At 44.2% G+C, this 18608-nt stretch overlaps 1 protein-coding gene across 6 annotated transcripts in view; it reads left to right on the top strand.

Moving 5' to 3' along the window:
• ARHGEF9 (Cdc42 guanine nucleotide exchange factor 9) overlaps nt 1-18608 on the top strand; it is a 228522-nt gene that overhangs the window by 21144 nt on the left and 188770 nt on the right. The window contains exon 1 of one of the 6 annotated variants that reach the window (XM_033414772.2): nt 3642-4501. The exons of 3 other annotated variants lie outside the window; for them this stretch is intronic. Coding sequence is in view for 2 of the 3 variants with exons in the window: in XM_033414771.2 (XP_033270662.1) it covers nt 4500-4508 (9 nt within the window). In the remaining variant the exon portion in view is untranslated. Of the gene's footprint in view, nt 1-3641; nt 4513-18608 lie in introns of those variants that run through there. 2 more of the 6 variants (XM_033414771.2, XM_033414769.2) reach the window with 2 other exon arrangements.

The raw sequence follows: 18608 nt of genomic DNA, 5'->3' as shown, positions 1-18608 counted from the left end.
CTGGTTGGCTAGTAGCAAGGTGAGGGAGAAGCAAGACCTATGAATATCTCCTTGGTTTTAGGTTAGTTCTGTGTGTGACATTCCTAAGGGACAGGGATCTCAGGGGAAGGAGGAAGCTGGCAGGGGTGGGAGAAGATGACTTCACTTTTGGACTTATCAAGTCTGAGATTCTTGTGAGATATTCAGGAGGAGATGTCCAGAAGGCAGCTGGAGATTCATCTCTGGAGTTCAAGAGAGCTACCTAGGAGTTATCAGCAGAGAGTTGTAAGCTCCCTGCAGGCAAGGACTTATATCTGTTTTATTCCCCCACTGGTGTCCTGTAACTTTGTTGAAAGGAGGTATATCAGTGTGTAATGTAGGTGGTAGGTAGTTAAAGCCTTGGGAATGGATAGGTCCATCATTCAGTGCAACTATGGAATGAGAAAAAAAGGGGGCTGAGATTAGAAGAACCTTGAGAAATCATGCCCTTAATGACTAAATGAAGAACCCAAGCAGGAAGTAAAGACAATATAACCAGACAGGTCATGTGGATGGTGTCCCCAAGGCAAATGGAGCATTTCAGGAAGGAGGAAGGCATCAATGGAGTCAAGAGGGAGAAAATTCAGGGAAGATAAAGATGGAAAATTGGCCATGAGCTATAGCAACAAGTTGGTCATTTGTTTATATTCACAAGAAGTTGCAGTTTCTTATGGGATGATGGGAGTGAAAGTCAGGCTGCAGTGGGTTGAAGGGTCAATAGATGGTGATGTGGAGAAAGGCTAAGATTGCACTTTCAAAGGCAAGGAGAAAGATTCTAATTGTTTACATTATGGTACTGTCCTGATTACCAGTATCTGTCTCAACATAATCTAGAAGAGTGGCTTTCAAACTATGTTGACCATTGCCTGCTGTAAGAAATATATTTTACATCACAACCTAGAACATTTATATTTATATGTAAATAAAACAAAAGCTTCAATAAACAGTATTTATCCTAACTATATGGGTATTTCATATAAATGAAATCATATAAAAGCCTTTTGTGTCTAGCTTCTTTCACTTAGCATATTTTTAAAGTTCACCTATGTTTTAGCATATAACAGTACTTCGGGTTTTTTATGGCTGAATAATATTCCATTGTGTGCATATACCATATTTTGTTTATCCATTCACCAGGTGATGGACATTTGAGTTCTTTCTATCTTTTGGCTATTGTGAACAATGCTGTTATTCATGTTCATGTACAAGTTTTTGTGTGGGCATGTTTTCATTTCCCTTAGGTATATACCTAAGGGTGGAATTGTTGGGTCAAATGGTAACTCCATGTTTAAGTTTTTGAGGAACTGCTAGCCAAAGTGGCTTCATCATTTTACATTCCCACAGCAGTGTTATGAAGGTTCCAATTTTTCCACATCCTTCCCAACACTTCTTATCTAGCTTTTTGATTATAGCCATCCTAGCATGTGTAAAGTGGTGTCCCATTACAAATACGCTATAGTAAATATCCTTCATTTGCATTTCTTGCATTTGATTTGCATTTTCCTGATGACTAATATATTGAGCATCTTTCCATGTGCTTATTGACTGTTTCTCTGGAGAAATGCTATTCAGATCCTTTGCCAATTTTTAAATTGAGTTATTTTTCTTTATATAATTGAGTTGTAAGAGCTCTTTATGTATTCTAGATACAAGCCCCCTTATCAGATATATAATTTGCAAGTATTTTCTTCCATTCTGTGGATTCTCTTTTCATACTCTTGATATTGTCCTTCAAAGCACAGAAGTTTTTTAATGTTGATCAAGTCCAATTTATCTATTTTTTTTTCTTTTGTTGCTTGTGCTTTTCATGTCATATCTAAGAAACCATTACCAAATCCAAGGTCACAAAGATATACCCCATTCTCCCCCTTTTGTTAAACTTAGCCACAATATCATTTACAATTAATAGTGATTCCTTAATATTATCAGGTGGTTCAAATTCCCATTTATCTCATAAATGTCACAAATATGTGTGTGTATGCACGCATACACAAGTTTCACCTGAATCAATCACACTTTTTTCTCCCTATTTACTTGCTAAAAAACCTCCTGTAGTTTTTTACAGTCTGTATCCCCGTATTCCAATTTAACATGTTTTTCTGTCTCCTGTGTGGCCTATAAATTGATAGCTGGATCTAGAAGCTTGATCTGATTCAGGATTTTTTGTTGTTTTGGCACAAATCATTCGTAGGTGATGTGATGAGTCAAAATTTTAAAGTGAACGTTTCTTTAGGTTTTATTCTATCTTGTAAGGCTAGGGGCCATTTTGCTTATGACCTGCATTCACTCAGAATTTCCAGTCACGTAGTTAAAATGGGTGACTGTCCTAGACTCAAAGATTTCTAGAGAATAGAGAGCAATTCTCATTCCTCTTCGAGTCTATAGTATGCTAGAAATTCCAGAAATTAATTTGTTCTATCCCTGGATAATCTAGTTTCTTGCCCCTCTCCACCAATATCTATGTGTTCATGTTTACAGTCCTAGAATGTAAGAGTAAGAAGGGCCCTTAGAGATCTTCTGTATAAGTTAGTCCTGGATTTTTGAGGGCCAAGGAGCCTGCTGTATTTTCTTTCTTTTTCTGAGGTGAGGGTTCAGAGATTTCACTGAATTCTCAGATAGGTCTAAGTCCTCATGTGGCAGAAGGGAGATGGAGGCCCATAGAGGGGAATGGAGTTGCCCGAAAGTCATACAGCAAGCTTGAGGTAGGGCTAGGAGTAAATCTGAAAACTTCCTTTCTCTAGTCCAGGGCTTTTCCCCAAGTTTCGGACACCAGGTCACCAACACAGAACAGGGAAGTGATTTCAAGCAGACTGCAAGTTTTGTAGAGGGTTTTCCACTGCAAAGCTGTCTTCTCTTCCTAGTACCCAGTATGCTGGAAGAGTGCAAGCTGTAATAGTGTAAAGAAACCATAAGTAGGAAAGGAAATCTGACCTGCAAGTGCAGAGATATCAGAGAAAGACAAACATAATTGGATTTTGGATAATTTGTTGAGTGTCCTTGTGGTTCTGTACACAGCACTGATTTGCTGAACTTATATAGCTAATTGTGAGTAGCCTATAAATACTTAGACAGTGGCCTAAAGGCATCGTTGCTTCCTCCTTGGCCCAGGCTCCAAAGTGGCTGCAAAGGATTCCTTTTTCCCCCGTTCCTTTTCCCTCCTCCCCACCCTTTTTCCTTCCTTTCCTCCACCGTTCTCTTTCTTCATCGTCGTATCCCCCTATTTCTTCTTTCTCCTTCCCATCTTTCCTTTTCTCTTCCTCCTGCTTCTCATGGTCTTCTCCTCATTCCCTCCTCCCTCCCTGCCATGCCCTCTCCCCTTTGGCCCCTTATGTCCGATCCCTCCCTCTTTCCCTCCTCTCTCCCCTCATCTGCATCAACCCATCCACAACATGCTCCCCACCCCCACGCTAGAACTGGCAGCCAGGGCCTCCAGCTGGGCTGGATGAAGCGGGCCTGCTGGGGGAACCGTGGGTTCTCCGATTGGCTGCCGCGGGTAGCACGCCAGCTCAAGTACCGCCCCCCGGCGAGTAAACGCGCCTCTGCGGCACCTGCTATTGGCCGGCGGGCCTGTCAGCAGCCTGGGTTGTGCCTCACGCAGGCGCCGGCAGTCGCTCGGAGAATAAAAACGTAGTCTTCGCCTTGGGGGGTGGGGAGAGGAGAGGAAGAGAGCCAGCGAGGCAGGGATCGAAAGAGTGGCTGGCAGCTGGGAGCTCCGCGAGCAGAGAGAGCGTAGGAAAGCGAGCGAATTAGGAGTAGGGGAGACCGAGACTGACCGGTAGCCCGCCAGGCAGGTGGACGGACGCACCCCCGGACAGACAGACTGAGCAGGCGCCGGAGAACCTCGCTCTGGTTCCCCCCGCCTTTCCCTTTGAAAGCCAGGATTTTGCCTTTTCCGTGGCGCCCGAGAGAGAATGCTGGACTCTGCCGACTTCAGCGCAAGCTAAGATTTCTCAGCTAGGGAAGAAGGATCAGCTCAGTTCTGAGAAGGGGGGAAGCAAGCACCCCTGTCCCCATTCCCCCTTCCCCCCCTCCCATATCAAACTCGGGCGCCAAACCCAGCCCTTCCCCAACCACCCGACTTCCTCCTCTCCTTTCTAGCATGGTGGCTGTATGGACAGTCTGACAGAACAGAGACTGACATCTCCCAATCTGCCGGCCCCCCATCTGGAACACTACAGTGTTCTGCATTGCACCATGACCCTGGATGTGCAAACTGTAGTCGTTTTTGCCGTGATTGTAGTCCTCCTGCTTGTAAATGTCATACTCATGTTTTTCCTGGGAACGCGCTGAATGGAGTCCAGCCACCTGAGCTGTTTCGAACTCTCGTTTTGATTTCATCCCGAGAACCTCCAAGGGAAAAAAAAAAAAAAAAGACAGAGACAGAGACAGAGACAGAGACAGGGAAAGAGAGGGAGAGAAAGAGCAAGCTTTCTTACTCAGGGGGGAAAGCGTTTTGAGCTTCAACATGGCCTCGCTGTGATATGTATGACGTTGGTATATTATCTCTCCCTAAATCTTTTGTTATGTCTTGTCTTTTAAGTATGCCTGTGAGTGTAGTTGCTTATTGCTTGAGTAAAACTGTTGATAAAGAAATGCTTTCTATTTATGTGTGCATGTGTGTGTGTGCATTCTCCACCTATGTGACGTTCATGAAGCAAGCTCTGTGTCCTTACACAATGGCTTTGCTGATTGTGGTGTCTTGTCAATTCGTTTTCTTTAAAACTACCTTTAAATTCCATCACAGAATTTCAGTCAAAATTTCTCTCTTGCCATCAGAAGCGCATTTGGGTTTGTTTGGGGCAAGGGGGGTTGTGGGAAGAGTATGATGAATTTCTGGCATCTTAGGGAAAACAGTATTGCACTAGATGTTTAGAGGGAAAAATTGATGCAAGGAATGAATTTAGGGAGAATGATTCTTCAGTCTCTAATGAGAAGCGAGAATTTGGGAAGTGATGTGGTGGGGTGCGTTGTGCTGGCAGTTGGTGACTGTGTTCTCTGAATCTTAATTTGCTGTACAGGGTTTACAATTTCCAATTTGGAAAGAAGCCACCTTTAAAACATTTTTTAAATCATTAAATGTCAATTTCTTTGGAATCATGGAATGGGGTATAAAAACGTTCTCTGATCTTTATGAATTAGCAAGAGAAGACATTGACAGTAACTGTTTGGTTCTTTTTCCCAAAGATTGTACCTGTGAATTTGAGTTTGGGGATTTTCTCTGTATGTCCTCCAAAAAACAACAAAAGCCAGCTCTCTACCTACCTTGGGAATAATGTATTTAGATATGCCTCTTTGGGGTAATCTCATTTGCAAAGATGTTCTTGAACTACATTTTAAATAGAACTTGCTAGTGCTAATGAGAAAGTGGTTTTGTTTGCTTCCTTGTTTGTTCTTTAAAATCAGAAGTCTTTCTAATTAGAAGGTTTCCATGACAAAATGAAAGTATGTATCATGCTAAATTGAGAGTTTTGAGCACCCCCCCCAAAAAAAGTCTGGATGGAATGGGATGAAAGCTCTGGAAAACATGAGCTAAAAGCAGCATTCCAATTTGACACTTATTTGCATGTCTGTATCTGGTGGTAGTGGTGGTGGTTGCTGTTAATATTGCTACTGTTATTATTTGTATATTTCTGTTTCCCCTAAGAAAGCTCTTGGCAAAGCCAGGAAAAAAACTGTCTCTGATGCCAGCGTGCATAATACCCCTCACCCCCCACCCACTGATGTAGGCAGGTCTTCTTCATTCTGTTTCTTACCTGACTTGAAAGAGTGCCAATTATGTCTCATGTAGCAATGAATCAGGGCACATACACATCCACACACATGTTCCCTCTACACCCATGTGGGCGGTGTTCATGAGTGATGTGCAAATCTGCTGGCATTGTGCTCTCAAGTTCCATGTACTGTTGTTCAGACTCTTTGGAAATGACTTTGAAGGCTGTGAAGGGGGCTCTTGAAATTGTCCTGACCTCAGGACCCAAAGAGTATTGTTTTATGGCTTTAGAAGAGGTTTTGAGCCTCAGGGTGTGCTCTCAATGGTTCTGTGTGGGTGAGCAACTGATTTTTTAATTCAGTTGGTATCATGGTGTAAGCATGATCTGGGAAGTCTGCTGGCATTCACTCTTATTATTTACTCTTTAGTCCCTTTGTGGGAGCCCCTGGGTTGAACTAAGAACTTGTTTTTTGCAAAGAGAATCTAGTGAGTCCCTTTCCCCATCCCTCCCTGCATTTGCTCTAACAGTATTGTCTAAAGTAAACTGATATTTTAGCTGGGCACTTTGTTTTGAGACAGTGTTGGAGAGTGAGGAAAGGCTCTAGGATGGGCAGCTGCAGACCTTGGTCCTCTCTGTTCAGTGACTGTTTGACATTGAGCAATTTTTTCCTCCTCAGTAAGTTTGGGATTCCCTATAACACTGGCATTTGGGGATGGTTGGACTATGTTCTTGCCTTCTGTGATTTTGGGTGTCCATAGGCAGTTGAAATCAGAGGCTGGTGAACTGGAAAGACAAGTGAAAGGCAAATGAAATGTTAATTAAGGGGTGATGGGAGTGGGGAGGGAGGAAATATCTGTTTGCTGGTATCTGGAGAAACTTAAGTTTTATCTAAGAGATTTTTTACCTAGTTACGTGGGAAGAAAACTGGACTACGACAATAGAATGCTTTTTGATTTTTTCCCCCAAGGGGGAAAGGGTTCTCCAAGGCTGGTCTTTGAGCCAGGTTTTTGACAAATTATGTGTCATGAAATGCCACAGCCTTCACCTCTGGGTGCCTGACAGACCCTTGGCAGAAAGCCTTTGGGAAGGTATGTGTGTAGGTTGTGTGACAGTATGTACGTGGTGTGTGTGTGTGCACACCCTACTCTGTGTGTGTATGTGGGGGGGGAGGGGTGCACACTCCTGAATGTGGATGGGGGTTGGTTGTGCTAGGAATGAGGAAAAACAGCAGTTTCACAGTTCTGAAAGGCCTCCTTGTGCTATGGCCTATAAGGATTTGACTGGTGCCAGGATGGATGAGTGTCCCCCATACCAGCTTTCCCCCTACCACACACAGCTTCAGAGTAAAGGGGTGGCTTGAAAGAGCCCTTTCATCAGTAATTTAGTTTGTGAAATGGGTAAATATTTTTCAAATTAACTTATTTCTAGGCAAATAAGGGGATGCTGCTAGCCAGATGGCAGGCCACCCTAGAGCAGCTAAAAGGGAGTTTAGGGAGTAGAGAGCAGGGTGATGTTTTACTTGTGTGAATCCTAAAGGTTTGGCATTTCTACTTCAGACTTGTGAGGGTATGCAAAAAGAGAAAAGAGTGGGAGAAAATGAAAAATGCAGCTGAGAGGAGTGGAACACTCTGCATTTTGACTTTTTTTTTCCTTTCCTGCCTCTTCATCTTCCCCCTTCTAAGACATTGCTACCTCCCTTGATATAGCCTCCTCTCTCTCCCCGACCATCCCTACTGTAAGTGGGTTAGAAGGAAGAGGGCTTTTCCTCTCTGATGTGACCCAACTATTCCTGACAAAGTTCCTTGTTCCCTTTCCTCCTCTCTGACTCCTTTGTAGAGGATAACTTTTTGCTACCAGCTCAAGAATTTTGGCTCCCAGCTCCCCACTAGGGGATTCAAGAAAATGTCCTCAACCAGTATCCTAGCAACTCCTGCATCACTCAGCTCCTGCTGAGCTCCAGAGCCCACACTTTAAATGTCCAGGCACCAACGCCTCTGGAGCAAGGGGGAAGCTGGCAAGCAGGACTTGAAGAGGTGCTTTTGGGGAGGGGACAAATAGAGAGCAAGATCCTCATTGCCTGCAAAGACCTAGAAAACATATCCACAGAAGGCCTACAGAGCTTAGCTGCATCCCAGCCATGGGACTGTTTATTGGAAGGCTCCTGGGTTCAAATCCCTCTGTAGTCACCGCCTTCTCCTTAAGATTAAATGAGCCATTTCACAGCCTAGCTTTAGTGCAAGGAGGTCTGCAGGCCCTGAAAAATATTTTTGTCTAACCATGCCTTTTGGCTGACACAGGGAGGCGGTGAAGGGATAGCGTGGTGGGAACAAACTGAGCAGTGCTTTACCCCCCACTGAGACAGGCTCTATCTGTCAGAACCTGTAACATCTGCCTCTGCACTGTGCCCCAGTTTTGTTTGTGGCTAGAGAACCCTGCCCAGCCCAGCTGCAGTGTGGAATTTGCTTTTTTTTGTTGTTTTATTTTTGTTGTTGTTGTTTCTATGTTGCTGGTCTCTGAATAGTTTCCAGCTGAGATGGCTGGGCAAATTGGAGAGGCCAGTTTGATTATTGGTTTGGTGAACAGGGCTTGGGCCCTGACTCAGATTTTCTCATCCACTTGTATGTTTGTGTGTGTGTGTGTGTGTGTGTGTGTGTGTGAGTGTGTATGTGAGTGTGTGATTAAGTTGCTAGGGACCTGAGGGATCCCAGTGAGCCTTTGGGTGAGGTGCTCTTCTGCCCTATGGTGAGGCCCAGACTGAGAGTGCTTGGCTGTGATCAGAGGAAACACTCTGGCAGTTGCAGGGATGCTGCTAAAGCATGTCCTTCTTTTTGCCTCTGTTTGCCATCTTGGCCTCTGCTCTCCTTGGCCTGTGGAGTACTTGCTCTGGACAGAGACATGATTGGGAATTGAGCCTGTTCTCCAAAAATAACTGCCTCCTCAGAAGACCTCCCACAGACCATCTGGCTTCAGTCCCAGTGGCTTTGCCCCAAGAAGTGGGATGGAGGTGGGGAATCTTAGACTCTTGAGCTCTTATTTCTAGCTCTGCAACTTGTTTAGGCCAACTGAGTCTCTGGCTTTCCTGGAATCCTTGATCAAAGCTTAGCTCTTCTCATGTCTACCCAGAGTATTTCCTGTCATTAGGTGGGTATAGATACTCAAGAGTATTTGGTATGGTGCTTTGCCCTGGCACCAAAGTACTGAATGGAAAAACTAGAAGGGGGAAGGGTCTAGTGGAGAGAGAAGACTCAGGAAACAGTCCAGTAATGACAATACTAATAATCCCTTGTCAGTGCATGGGCCTATAGGGTTTACAGAGAAATTCCATATCTTTTCTAATTTTGAGCATCACATCAGCCTTGTGAAGTGGATAGGGATACTTGTTATTCCTGGTTTTACAGATGAGAGAAGTAAAAGAGAGATTGGTGGGATGGGACAGTGGGTCTGCCTTTCAAATGGAGAGTGGGAGAGAGTCAGAGTTGATCGTTCCCAGCTAGTGTGAAGCTGAATGGAGTCAGGTGGAAGGGGAAGAGTGTGAGTCACCCCTGAAGTCATACTAGCTTCCTCAGCTACTTGCTTTCATTTTTAGTGCTCTTTCATACCTTTCATTTATATAGCAATTTTGCACAGAATTCTTTATTCAATAAAATGTTGCCTTTTAATCTTGAATATACATCAAATAGTTCCCTTTAGTCTTATGAAAACTCACTATTTGGGATCTTCAAGGAGAAAGGCAGTGTGAATTGGTGAAGTCTAAAATACAGAATGTTTTGAAGGAACTACAGTTTTCATACAATTGTCCTTCCTTTTAAAGAACTCTAATTTTTCTATATATATATTTTAAATGTGCTGCCCAGAACTGATCATGCTACTCCAGGTGCCACCTGATCAGGATCAAGTACAAAAGGACTTTGATCTGTCTGTGAAATATTTAATATTGCAGTCTTCTACTGGTTCTCAATCCTCAGTGAACATACAGATCAGCTGGAGAGTTTTTAAGTACCCATGCCAAGTCTCCACTCTGGGAGATTCTGATTTAATTATCACGGGATTGGTCCCAGGCAGCTTTTTTTTAAAAATTATATTTAAGGCTCCCAAGATGATTCAAACATACAGCCAGGGTTAAGAGCCTTTTGGGCTGTAGGCACAAAGCCTTTGCTGTCTAGTCCAGTCTTCTGTGCTGTTGTGAAGTTGGCCTTTTGAACCAAACTTCAGGCTTTTTTGAACCAAACTCATTGAATTTTGTTTGGTTGATCCATTACTCTAGCCTTTTATGGTTTTTTTAAAATTTTGCTTCATTGTGCCAAAACTTAGCAGTTCCTTCTAGCATTGCATCAGTTAAGCTTATTTTTTTGGTTGGTCTATTCTAGCGTTTGGCATTTTAAATTTCTTTCCCCTTAATGCCATGAAACAGATTAGCAGTCTCTTCTAGCATTGCATTATTTGAAAACTGAATAAGTATCATCCAAGTTGTTGATTCAAAGAAATGTTTAATATAATAGGGTTAATGCTAGCTCCTCTGGCAACTCATCAGAGCTGCCTCTTGGAGTTGGAGCTGGTTACGTTTTGTGTATATCTGGTCAGCCAGTGCAGAATCCACTGGGTGCTAACATCATCTATCCTGTCAACATGTTCATGAGGATAATGCGGCATGATGGATTTGTTGTATGTTTTGTGGACATCAGGATGTATGCTAGTTTCATAGCGATCATCTACCAAGGCAATGACCCTATCAAAAAAAGGAATATGAGTCACTTGGCATCTTACCCCTGGTAAATCCTGTTGCAGGCTCCAGGGTTCCCTAAGTTTTTCAGTACCCCCAAACCATATGTTTCCTAATTGAGTCCAGAATTTGCCTGAGGGTCAGTGCCACAACTGTAGGTTTTGTGTATCACTTTCTTTTCCCCTCTTTGGAAAAGCGGGGCATCATAGATTTAGCTTTAAAAGAAAATATTTGGTTATATGTATAGCTGATTCACTTTTTTATAAAGCAGAAACTAACACATCACTGTAAAGCAATTATACTCCAATAAAGATGTTTAAAAAAAAGAATATATTTGGTTTTCAAACAGTTTAGGAAACTCTTTGTGTGTGTTTCTCTTGGTTGGCTGAATTGTTTCCATTTACACTGTGGTTCTCAGCCTTGGTTGCACATTGGAATCACCTGGGGAGTTAACAAGACTAACAACAATTCCTAAAATCTCTGGGGGAGATCTGATTGAGTTGGTCATGGTGAGGCCGTGGCATCAATATTTTTTTAAAAGCTCCCTGAGGTGACAGGAATGTTCAGCCAGGGATGAGAATGACTGCTATGTTCAAAGGAAATGTCAGCTCAGCCTGAATCTGGCTTATCACACACGTGAATAGGCAGGCTTCACAGATGGTGAGATTTTATTCTAGGATTGTGGGGGCCTTGATGAATTCTAGGGGCTTGTGTCCACCTTAAAAAGGAGGACTCAACCCTAGAGAGTGAGTAGTCTGAGGACCTATTTGGATTTTAAATTATCAGCTGTGAGATGGTTTGAACCTTTCAGGAAAATAGTCCCTATGCATTTTCTATAGTAGTGCAGAAGATTCTGTTCATTTTCTGGGTGACCTTGGTCAAATTACCTCTCCCCTCTGAAATTTGGTTTCCTCATCTGTAAAATAAAGTCAGGTGGATTAGATAGCTTCAAAGATTTCTTCCAGCTTTAATGATCTGTGCTTACTTTGTGATTAATACTAATGATCAAAATGATTAAACAGGGTTTCCCTGGTGGCGCAGTGGTTGAGAGTCCGCCTGCCGATGCAGGGGACACAGGTTCGTGCCCCGGTTCAGGAGGATCCCACGTGCCACGGAGCGGCTGGGCCAGTGAGCCATGGCCGCTGGGCCTGCGCGTCCGGAGCCTGTGCTCCGCAACGGGAGAGGCCACAACAGTGAGAGGCCTGCATACAGCGAAAAAAAAAAAAGATTAAGCATATTATTCAAAACCAGTAGGTAATCCAAAGATCTCTTATAGCAGGTTTGGAGTGCACAGGGTGATTTTAGGGGGTAATAGACTTGCCTTCCTAATTATATTTAGCTTAGGTTTCTTCTAGGACAACTGAACTGGAGGTTGTATTCATTGAGCACACACTGATTGCCCACAAGGAAGGGAGCCCTACAGTGAACTGAGTGTCAGGGGGATGCTACTATGGGATTTAGTATTTGTTGTTAAAGATACATGTTGCATGGATAATTGAGAATTGCCTCTTATAGATAAAATACCAGCCTCATAGTTCTGGGAAAGCCTAGGAGGCAAGGGGCAGGCTGCTTTGACACCCCAGAACCCCTTCCTGCAGAATTTTAAGTAGCCATTCATTTAATTAATACTACTACTACTGTTAATAAGAATTTAAATGAATAAAGTTTCCTAGTTATTTCATTGGCTTTTTCCTCAAATCTGGAAGTAGTTGAGGAAACTGATTCACAGTAAGATTAAGTGACTTACTCAAGGTCACACATTCAGAAAGTGGTAATTTCTGGCCTAGAACCCAGGCCTCTTGACAGCAGATCTTTGCAGTTCTTCCAGTGTAGGCTGCATAGTGGACTCTGTGGTCAGAATATGGTCATGACTCTGAGAATTGAAAAGCCACCACTGACATAGAGCAGAACTCAAGAGGAAACTTTGAAGAAAGGAACAAAGGGACAACCTGGTGGAAAAGGAGACATTAAGGGAGGGATTTGTCTGAGGCCAGTTCTTTCTTGTTCTTATCAGTCTTCTGTGCTAGTTTCAGGCCCCTGACAAGAACTGGGCATTTGGTCTTTGAGCATCAAGGTTGAGAGTTAGTAGTAGTGAAGAGAGGAAATTATGCATGCATGACAGAGAGACAGCATATGGAAGGCAGTTCTTTAGTAGGAGAAAAAAATGGCCTTGGGCCCCCTAAGAGCAAGCTGTGGCTCTGTACCTACCTTGCTCCCAGAACTTGATCAAAACCCTTCTCCACTAGGCCTCAGTTTCCATGTCACTAAAATGAGGAGTAGATTTAGTAGAAGAATCATGTTCTCAAATGAAATTGGAGCCAGTAGCTTCTCTATAAAACCTGAAAAAGCAGAACTTGTCTGGTTGAAATGGGCCTGGGACAGAAGTGGCAGACAGAGTCTAGAGTTCGACTTGCAAGTGCAGACCTTATTCATTAGGGGAATTAGAATTAGAAGAGTGGGGAAGGATCTGCCCAGCTCAGCCAGATTACTTGGAAGATAGGACAACCTTGGATGTAAGAGGCGGGTTGGGGTGTTGTCTTTCATTTATGTGGCCAGGATTCACATAGAGAATCACATAGGGGCAGAGATTAGAGTACCTTGGAGATCTGCATGCCTCTCCCCTTCCTGTTTTTTTTTTTTCCCCTTCCTGTTTTACAAGTGAGAAAATTAAGGCACTGAAGGGAAAAGGGACTTATCCAAGGTTGCAGTGATGGGTCTGTGTTCCTGAGTCATCAAATCAGGCCCTTGCCCCCTATAACCTGCTACCTCTGCTATAGTGTTCTGGCTCTATGCTCTCTTGGCTGTCTCAGAGACCTGAATGCTCTCTCAGGTTCGGTTGGAGAGAGAGAGCTGACAGAGAGGCTGAGAGAACAAGAGTATTATGTAACCTCCTAAAGGGGAACAGGCCTGTCAGAGCCCTTAGGGTGCCAGGCAGTCAGATGGGGTGGGGGGAGCACCGAATCTCCTGCAGACTACATCAGTTCTTCTGAGGCAGGGAGCCCTGGAAGCAGCACAGTGTTGCTCAGCCATCCACCCTCGGGGCCCAGAGGAGGCTAGCACTGTGCGTCCATAGTCAGCTCTGGGAATAGTTCTGGCAGCTCTGATCTCTTTGTCTGCCTGCCTTCATTAGAGGAGAGAAAGGATGCACCTCCGTGCCCAGCTGGCTGCAGGAAGGATGTGCTGAGCCCACCCCCACCCCCTCAGAGTGTGGTGCCTAAAGGCAGCATCTACTTTTAGCTGTACCTCCCACAGCCTCTCCTCTGCCCACTCTCTTCCTTCCTCCTCCCTCTGTGAACCATGCTGGTTGGCAGGAGGGCTGGGCAGTGGGTGCTTTGGCACTGGGAAAGAGGCATGGTGGAGCCAGGCATCCCTAGGAGAGGCTTTGATAGAGCTGGCATGGTGGGAAGTCTCAGAACAGGCAAAATGATTAGACTCCTTCGTGTTTAGGGACTAAAGGGAGCGGAGGGATTTATTAATTTCCTTTGGACCTTGCAACCACCTGAGGTGCTTGTCTTGAGAATCCAGATTGAACTGCATAGGAGGGCTCAGGAAGATTTATTGGATAAAACATGCATAGACACTTTCTCTACTTGGATTTAGAGAAAAGCAACTGGGGCTAGTGGATGTTCGCTTGATTCTTGACTCTCTCTCTCTCTCTCTCTCTCTCTCTCACATTGTCTTAAACTTAAACTTTTCAGTGGGTTTTTCACATTGTCTCACTTGATCTTCTCTGTGGCCCTGTGAAGTAGGTAAAACTGGGATTACCTGCATTTTACAGATGAGAAAAATGAGGCTCAGGGATGTATCGTCATATATTGCCTGATCTGGGCTCAAGCTCTGGAAGTTACAGTGCCATTTAAAATCATTCCAGACAGCTGTATCTTCTAGAAAAGGGGTGTTACAGCTGTCTTGAGTCCAATTCCCTCATTTTGGAGGCTAGGTAACTAGGCTCAGAATGAGAAAGGGCTCACCCAAGGAAACACAGTATGTTTGAAGCAGTACTGGAGCTAGAGCATTGCCTTGCAAGGATGTGAGTTCCTGGACCCATGAGACTTGCAAGCTGCTCTTGTCTTTCAGGGATGGTAAGGGAAATCTATATGGTGTGATAGAAAGCAAAGGATCACTGAACTAGTTGTCTGTCGTTGTTTAGCTCTGTGACCTTGGGCAAGTCACTTAGCCTCTATGAGTTGGTTTTCTTTTCTGTTAATTGAGGCTGATAATCCCTGAGAACTTTCTGAGGCTGAAATCTCTGGGTGACTGCTGTAGTGGAGGGGCCTGACACTTGGTAGGCTCTCTGGAAAGGATTTGTTAGTGAAAGGCTTACACATGAATAAAGAGGAACCGCAAATATGAACTTAGTTGCTGGGTGACCTTGAACAAATCACATTGTCTTTGTGCCTCATTTCTCTCTGTTACAACTTGGAGGCCTCTTTTACTTTCCTCCCTTGGAAGGATAGAATCCCTACGTCCCAGCCCATGTCGTGGGTCATTGGTGGGAAGCTGGGATTTTTTTTCTTTATAAGAAGCTTTCTTTTATTTACCCCCAGCTCCACCCACCTCGCAACCTGGCCACACATGGCGCTATGAATACCAGACTAGCTTTCTCTCTCCCTATCTCCTGAAAAGATAAAAGAGGAATGTGGAAGAAAGCCAAAGTTAATTGTGTTTTTATTTAGTGCCTTTTCAAGTCCATCAAGCCAGAATCACCTAGGCACTTGGAAATTAAAAAACAATTCTTTGCTCCCAGGTCCTTAGCTAGAATTTGTGATGAGCATTACTGGATTTCATGATATGATTAAGAGTTATGTTAGAAATTGAAGGCTGTGGACAAATGACCTAATTAGAACAAATCTGCACTTTTCACCTTTATCTGTATCATTTTGTTTGGGAAATTCTCATTGCCCCGGGGACAGGGCAAGAAGATAAAGACTACTGTATAGTTTTTTATTCCTGCCACATTTGTCTTTTCTCACAATTCTATGAGGTGAGCAAGGCCAGGATTCTTCCCATTTTATGGCTAAGTAAATTGAAACTATCAGTGTTTCCTCTTAAAAGCAGTGGTGTACTAGAAAGAGCATAGCATATATAGTTAGCTGTTATCAACCCACCCATACCAAATGGCCTTGGGCAAGGAGTTCATTCTAAAGATGCCTTCTGCACTTTGTTTCTATCTATGTCTTATTATAAAAGTTAATCAAGATAGCAGAGAAAACTAGGCAGATGTCACTATATAGCTCTGGCTAGGTTGGCACTGAACCACTAATAGGCAGCTCAGGTACATCTATTTGACCTATGATAAGTCCACCCACATATCATCCAGGGATGCATGAAAGGCCTTGCCAAATGCAGAAGAGTGGCCCTAGATCCTGTGGCCCTTCGTGCCCTGTTTGGAGGTTTTCTCTTTGTAGATTTATCTGGTCGTGCCTTGAGCCTAAAAGCTGGCTTAGTACCATCAGTAGTTCCCACAGTCATCCCAAAGGATGGGGAAGGAATGCTTTGGGTAAACCCCATCTCATTTTGCCTGAGCTTTAGTGAAGATTCTATGCCTTTAGGACTTTATCCCTTTTACTCCAGGTGGCTCAGGACACTGGAAAAATGAGTGTGGAATGACAAATGTAGGGAGCCAACCAGTAGCTTGTCCAGAGCTAGAGGGGACCTAGCTAGAACGAGACAGCTGTAGGTGCTAATCCATATGCACGTATCTGTGCACTGTCTTTTTGTAGTGGTGGTAGTGGTGGTGGGAGGGACCAATGTTAGTCCATGATGCTTAAACTAAGAAAGTCACTGGATGAGAATGAGGAAGAACCCATAAGCCCACTCCCTTACAGTTCTGCTTGGGAACCTGCTGTCTGGGGAGAGTCAAGGACTTGCCCAAAGTCTCATAGTTGGTCCTTGATCCTTGTCTTGTCTCTCTGTTCAACTCTTGGCTGCTAGACCTCATATTTTTGAGGCCTCTTGGATAAATGGAGTGGTGGCTAACCCTCTTGGGGAAAGCACCTATGAACACCATATTCAGAAAGTGACAGATGAAATTCAAACCCATGTCCTCTGACCTGCTTAGGAGCAGATTAATCCAAGTGTCTTAGAGGACACCTGTTAGAAACAAATTGTGCAGGAGGAAAATTAGTTCAGTCTTGCTGTCTATCCATGCCCTCTACCCATACCCACATGTACACACACACACTATAGGTCACATGTGATGCACACACTCAGACATATGTCCAGTATATTTGGGATACACATGGGATACACATGTGGGGTATGCTTTCACATTGACACACTTGGAGCACACACATTCAGTTAACCATAGGGCACACTCACTTGCACACACTTGGCACAGGTAGGGTACATATATACAGACACATGTGAGGCATGCTTATGCAAATTTGTTTGTGGACACACATGGATACATATAAAACATAACTGTACACTCACATGTAGGGCACACTGAGATGCATACTCAGATATACTTCTACCCCCAAGCACACACTCCTAACGACTTACATGGACAAACAACTCTCCCACCTTGAGACACAGTTGAACACACCTATGGGACATACTCACATGCCCCACACATCCCTATGGGACACTCTCTGATGCAGAACACATTCTAAGGCCAGCTGTCTCAGTCTTCCAAGTGGGCAAAACAGGGCACTGGCCCCATCTGGTGGGCCTCTATCACTTTGCTCTGCACCTTTATCCCTGAAATCAGGCTTCAGAGGGCAGTGAGCTCAGGAATAAAATGGATACTCAAGGTAGCATGTGTTATAGCAGGCTCCACCAGTCAAACAAAACTTAGAACTGAGCCCTGAGATGTTAACAGGCAGATGGAGAAGATAAATTGACACTGATCAATGCAGAAAGCTTGAGCCTGCTCCTCTATCCCCCAATGTAGTTACAGACCATTAGGGAATGATATGATTGTGAAGTAATATCCTAGAAAACCTAAAGTAACTGAATATTAAAGTTTGTTTTTCTTGGGAATGAAGTAACAACTTGGACCAGAGTAAGTATATCTAAATTGTGGGTGGGAGGGTGTGAGGGGAAGTAGTAGGATGCATAAAGGGGGGCAGAGGCTCAGCCTCTCCTTGGCCAGTGGTGGTAGGAGAGAATAGCCACATGCTTAATGACCACAGCCCTGCCCCTAGGCATACCAGCTTAGGCCATCTGGCCCCACTAATGAGGGCTATTTTTAGAGTTTCTCAAGCTAGAAACCAGGTCGGGGTGTCCTGGGTAGGCCTTTCTGGCCCTTAGTACCAAAGGCTGGAGCTGGAAGAGGGGGCCCTAGACTGGATCTGGGTGAAGGGTGGGAAGCAGTGAGACAGGTGGCTAGAATATGCCAGGTCTGCCCTGGAGCAGCAACCTCAGAGCCCCAGTGGATTACTGTTGACTGTGACAGCCTCATACCTGTTTTTGAACTTTGGACTTGAGATCAAGAAAAACAAATTTCAGTTGCTATTCTGCCACTTAGGGTATGTCTCAGTCAGGTTTCCTTCCTCTGTCTGAGTCTTATTTGTTCTATAGGTAAAATCGTCAGTATTGTCTCTCAGACGCTGGCAAGGCTCAGAATTGAGAAAATGCTTTGCAGATGTATTTGTTCTTCACCAACAGATCTGTACTTACCCTATCCCTAAGCTGGTCTCGATGCATGCCAGCTACTGAGCCTGACTTACAGAGTAGCAGTAGAAAAAAGGCCAAAAAGGGGGCCAGGGAGAGGCAACCTCATGATGTCAGGTTGGTCAGAGTCATTCTTGGATCACCCTCACTCATACAGATGCTTTTCAGTGCCAGGTCAATCCTTTCCCAGAACACAGGTTTGCAACATTTAGGTGGTCATATAGCTTTGGCTCCTCAGGAACTCTATGTAGGGAAAGTGGGGAGCATCAGAAATAGGGTCTCCTTCCTAAACTAGAAAAGGCAATCTCAGATGGCCTGTACCTGCCACCTGCCAGAGGAAGTAGCCTCGAGTGCCAGTACTGGCTCTGATAAAGTGTCTTATTCTAAGTTCTGTGCCCAGGGCCATTTCACCTGCTTTGTTGAAGGGGGTGGGTCGGGAACTAGACTATGTAGCACAAGTTCAGATTTCTCCTCATCCCATAAATTGTGGGCAAATTTCTTCTGAGTCTGTTTTCTGGTCTGTAAAATGGGCTTAACTGTTA

Source organism: Orcinus orca, chromosome X (assembly GCF_937001465.1).
Source record: "Orcinus orca chromosome X, mOrcOrc1.1, whole genome shotgun sequence".
NCBI classification, from domain to species: Eukaryota; Metazoa; Chordata; class Mammalia; order Artiodactyla; family Delphinidae; genus Orcinus; species Orcinus orca.
Note: the sequence above shows the minus strand (reverse complement) of the source record. Positions and strands in the feature narration are given on the sequence as shown.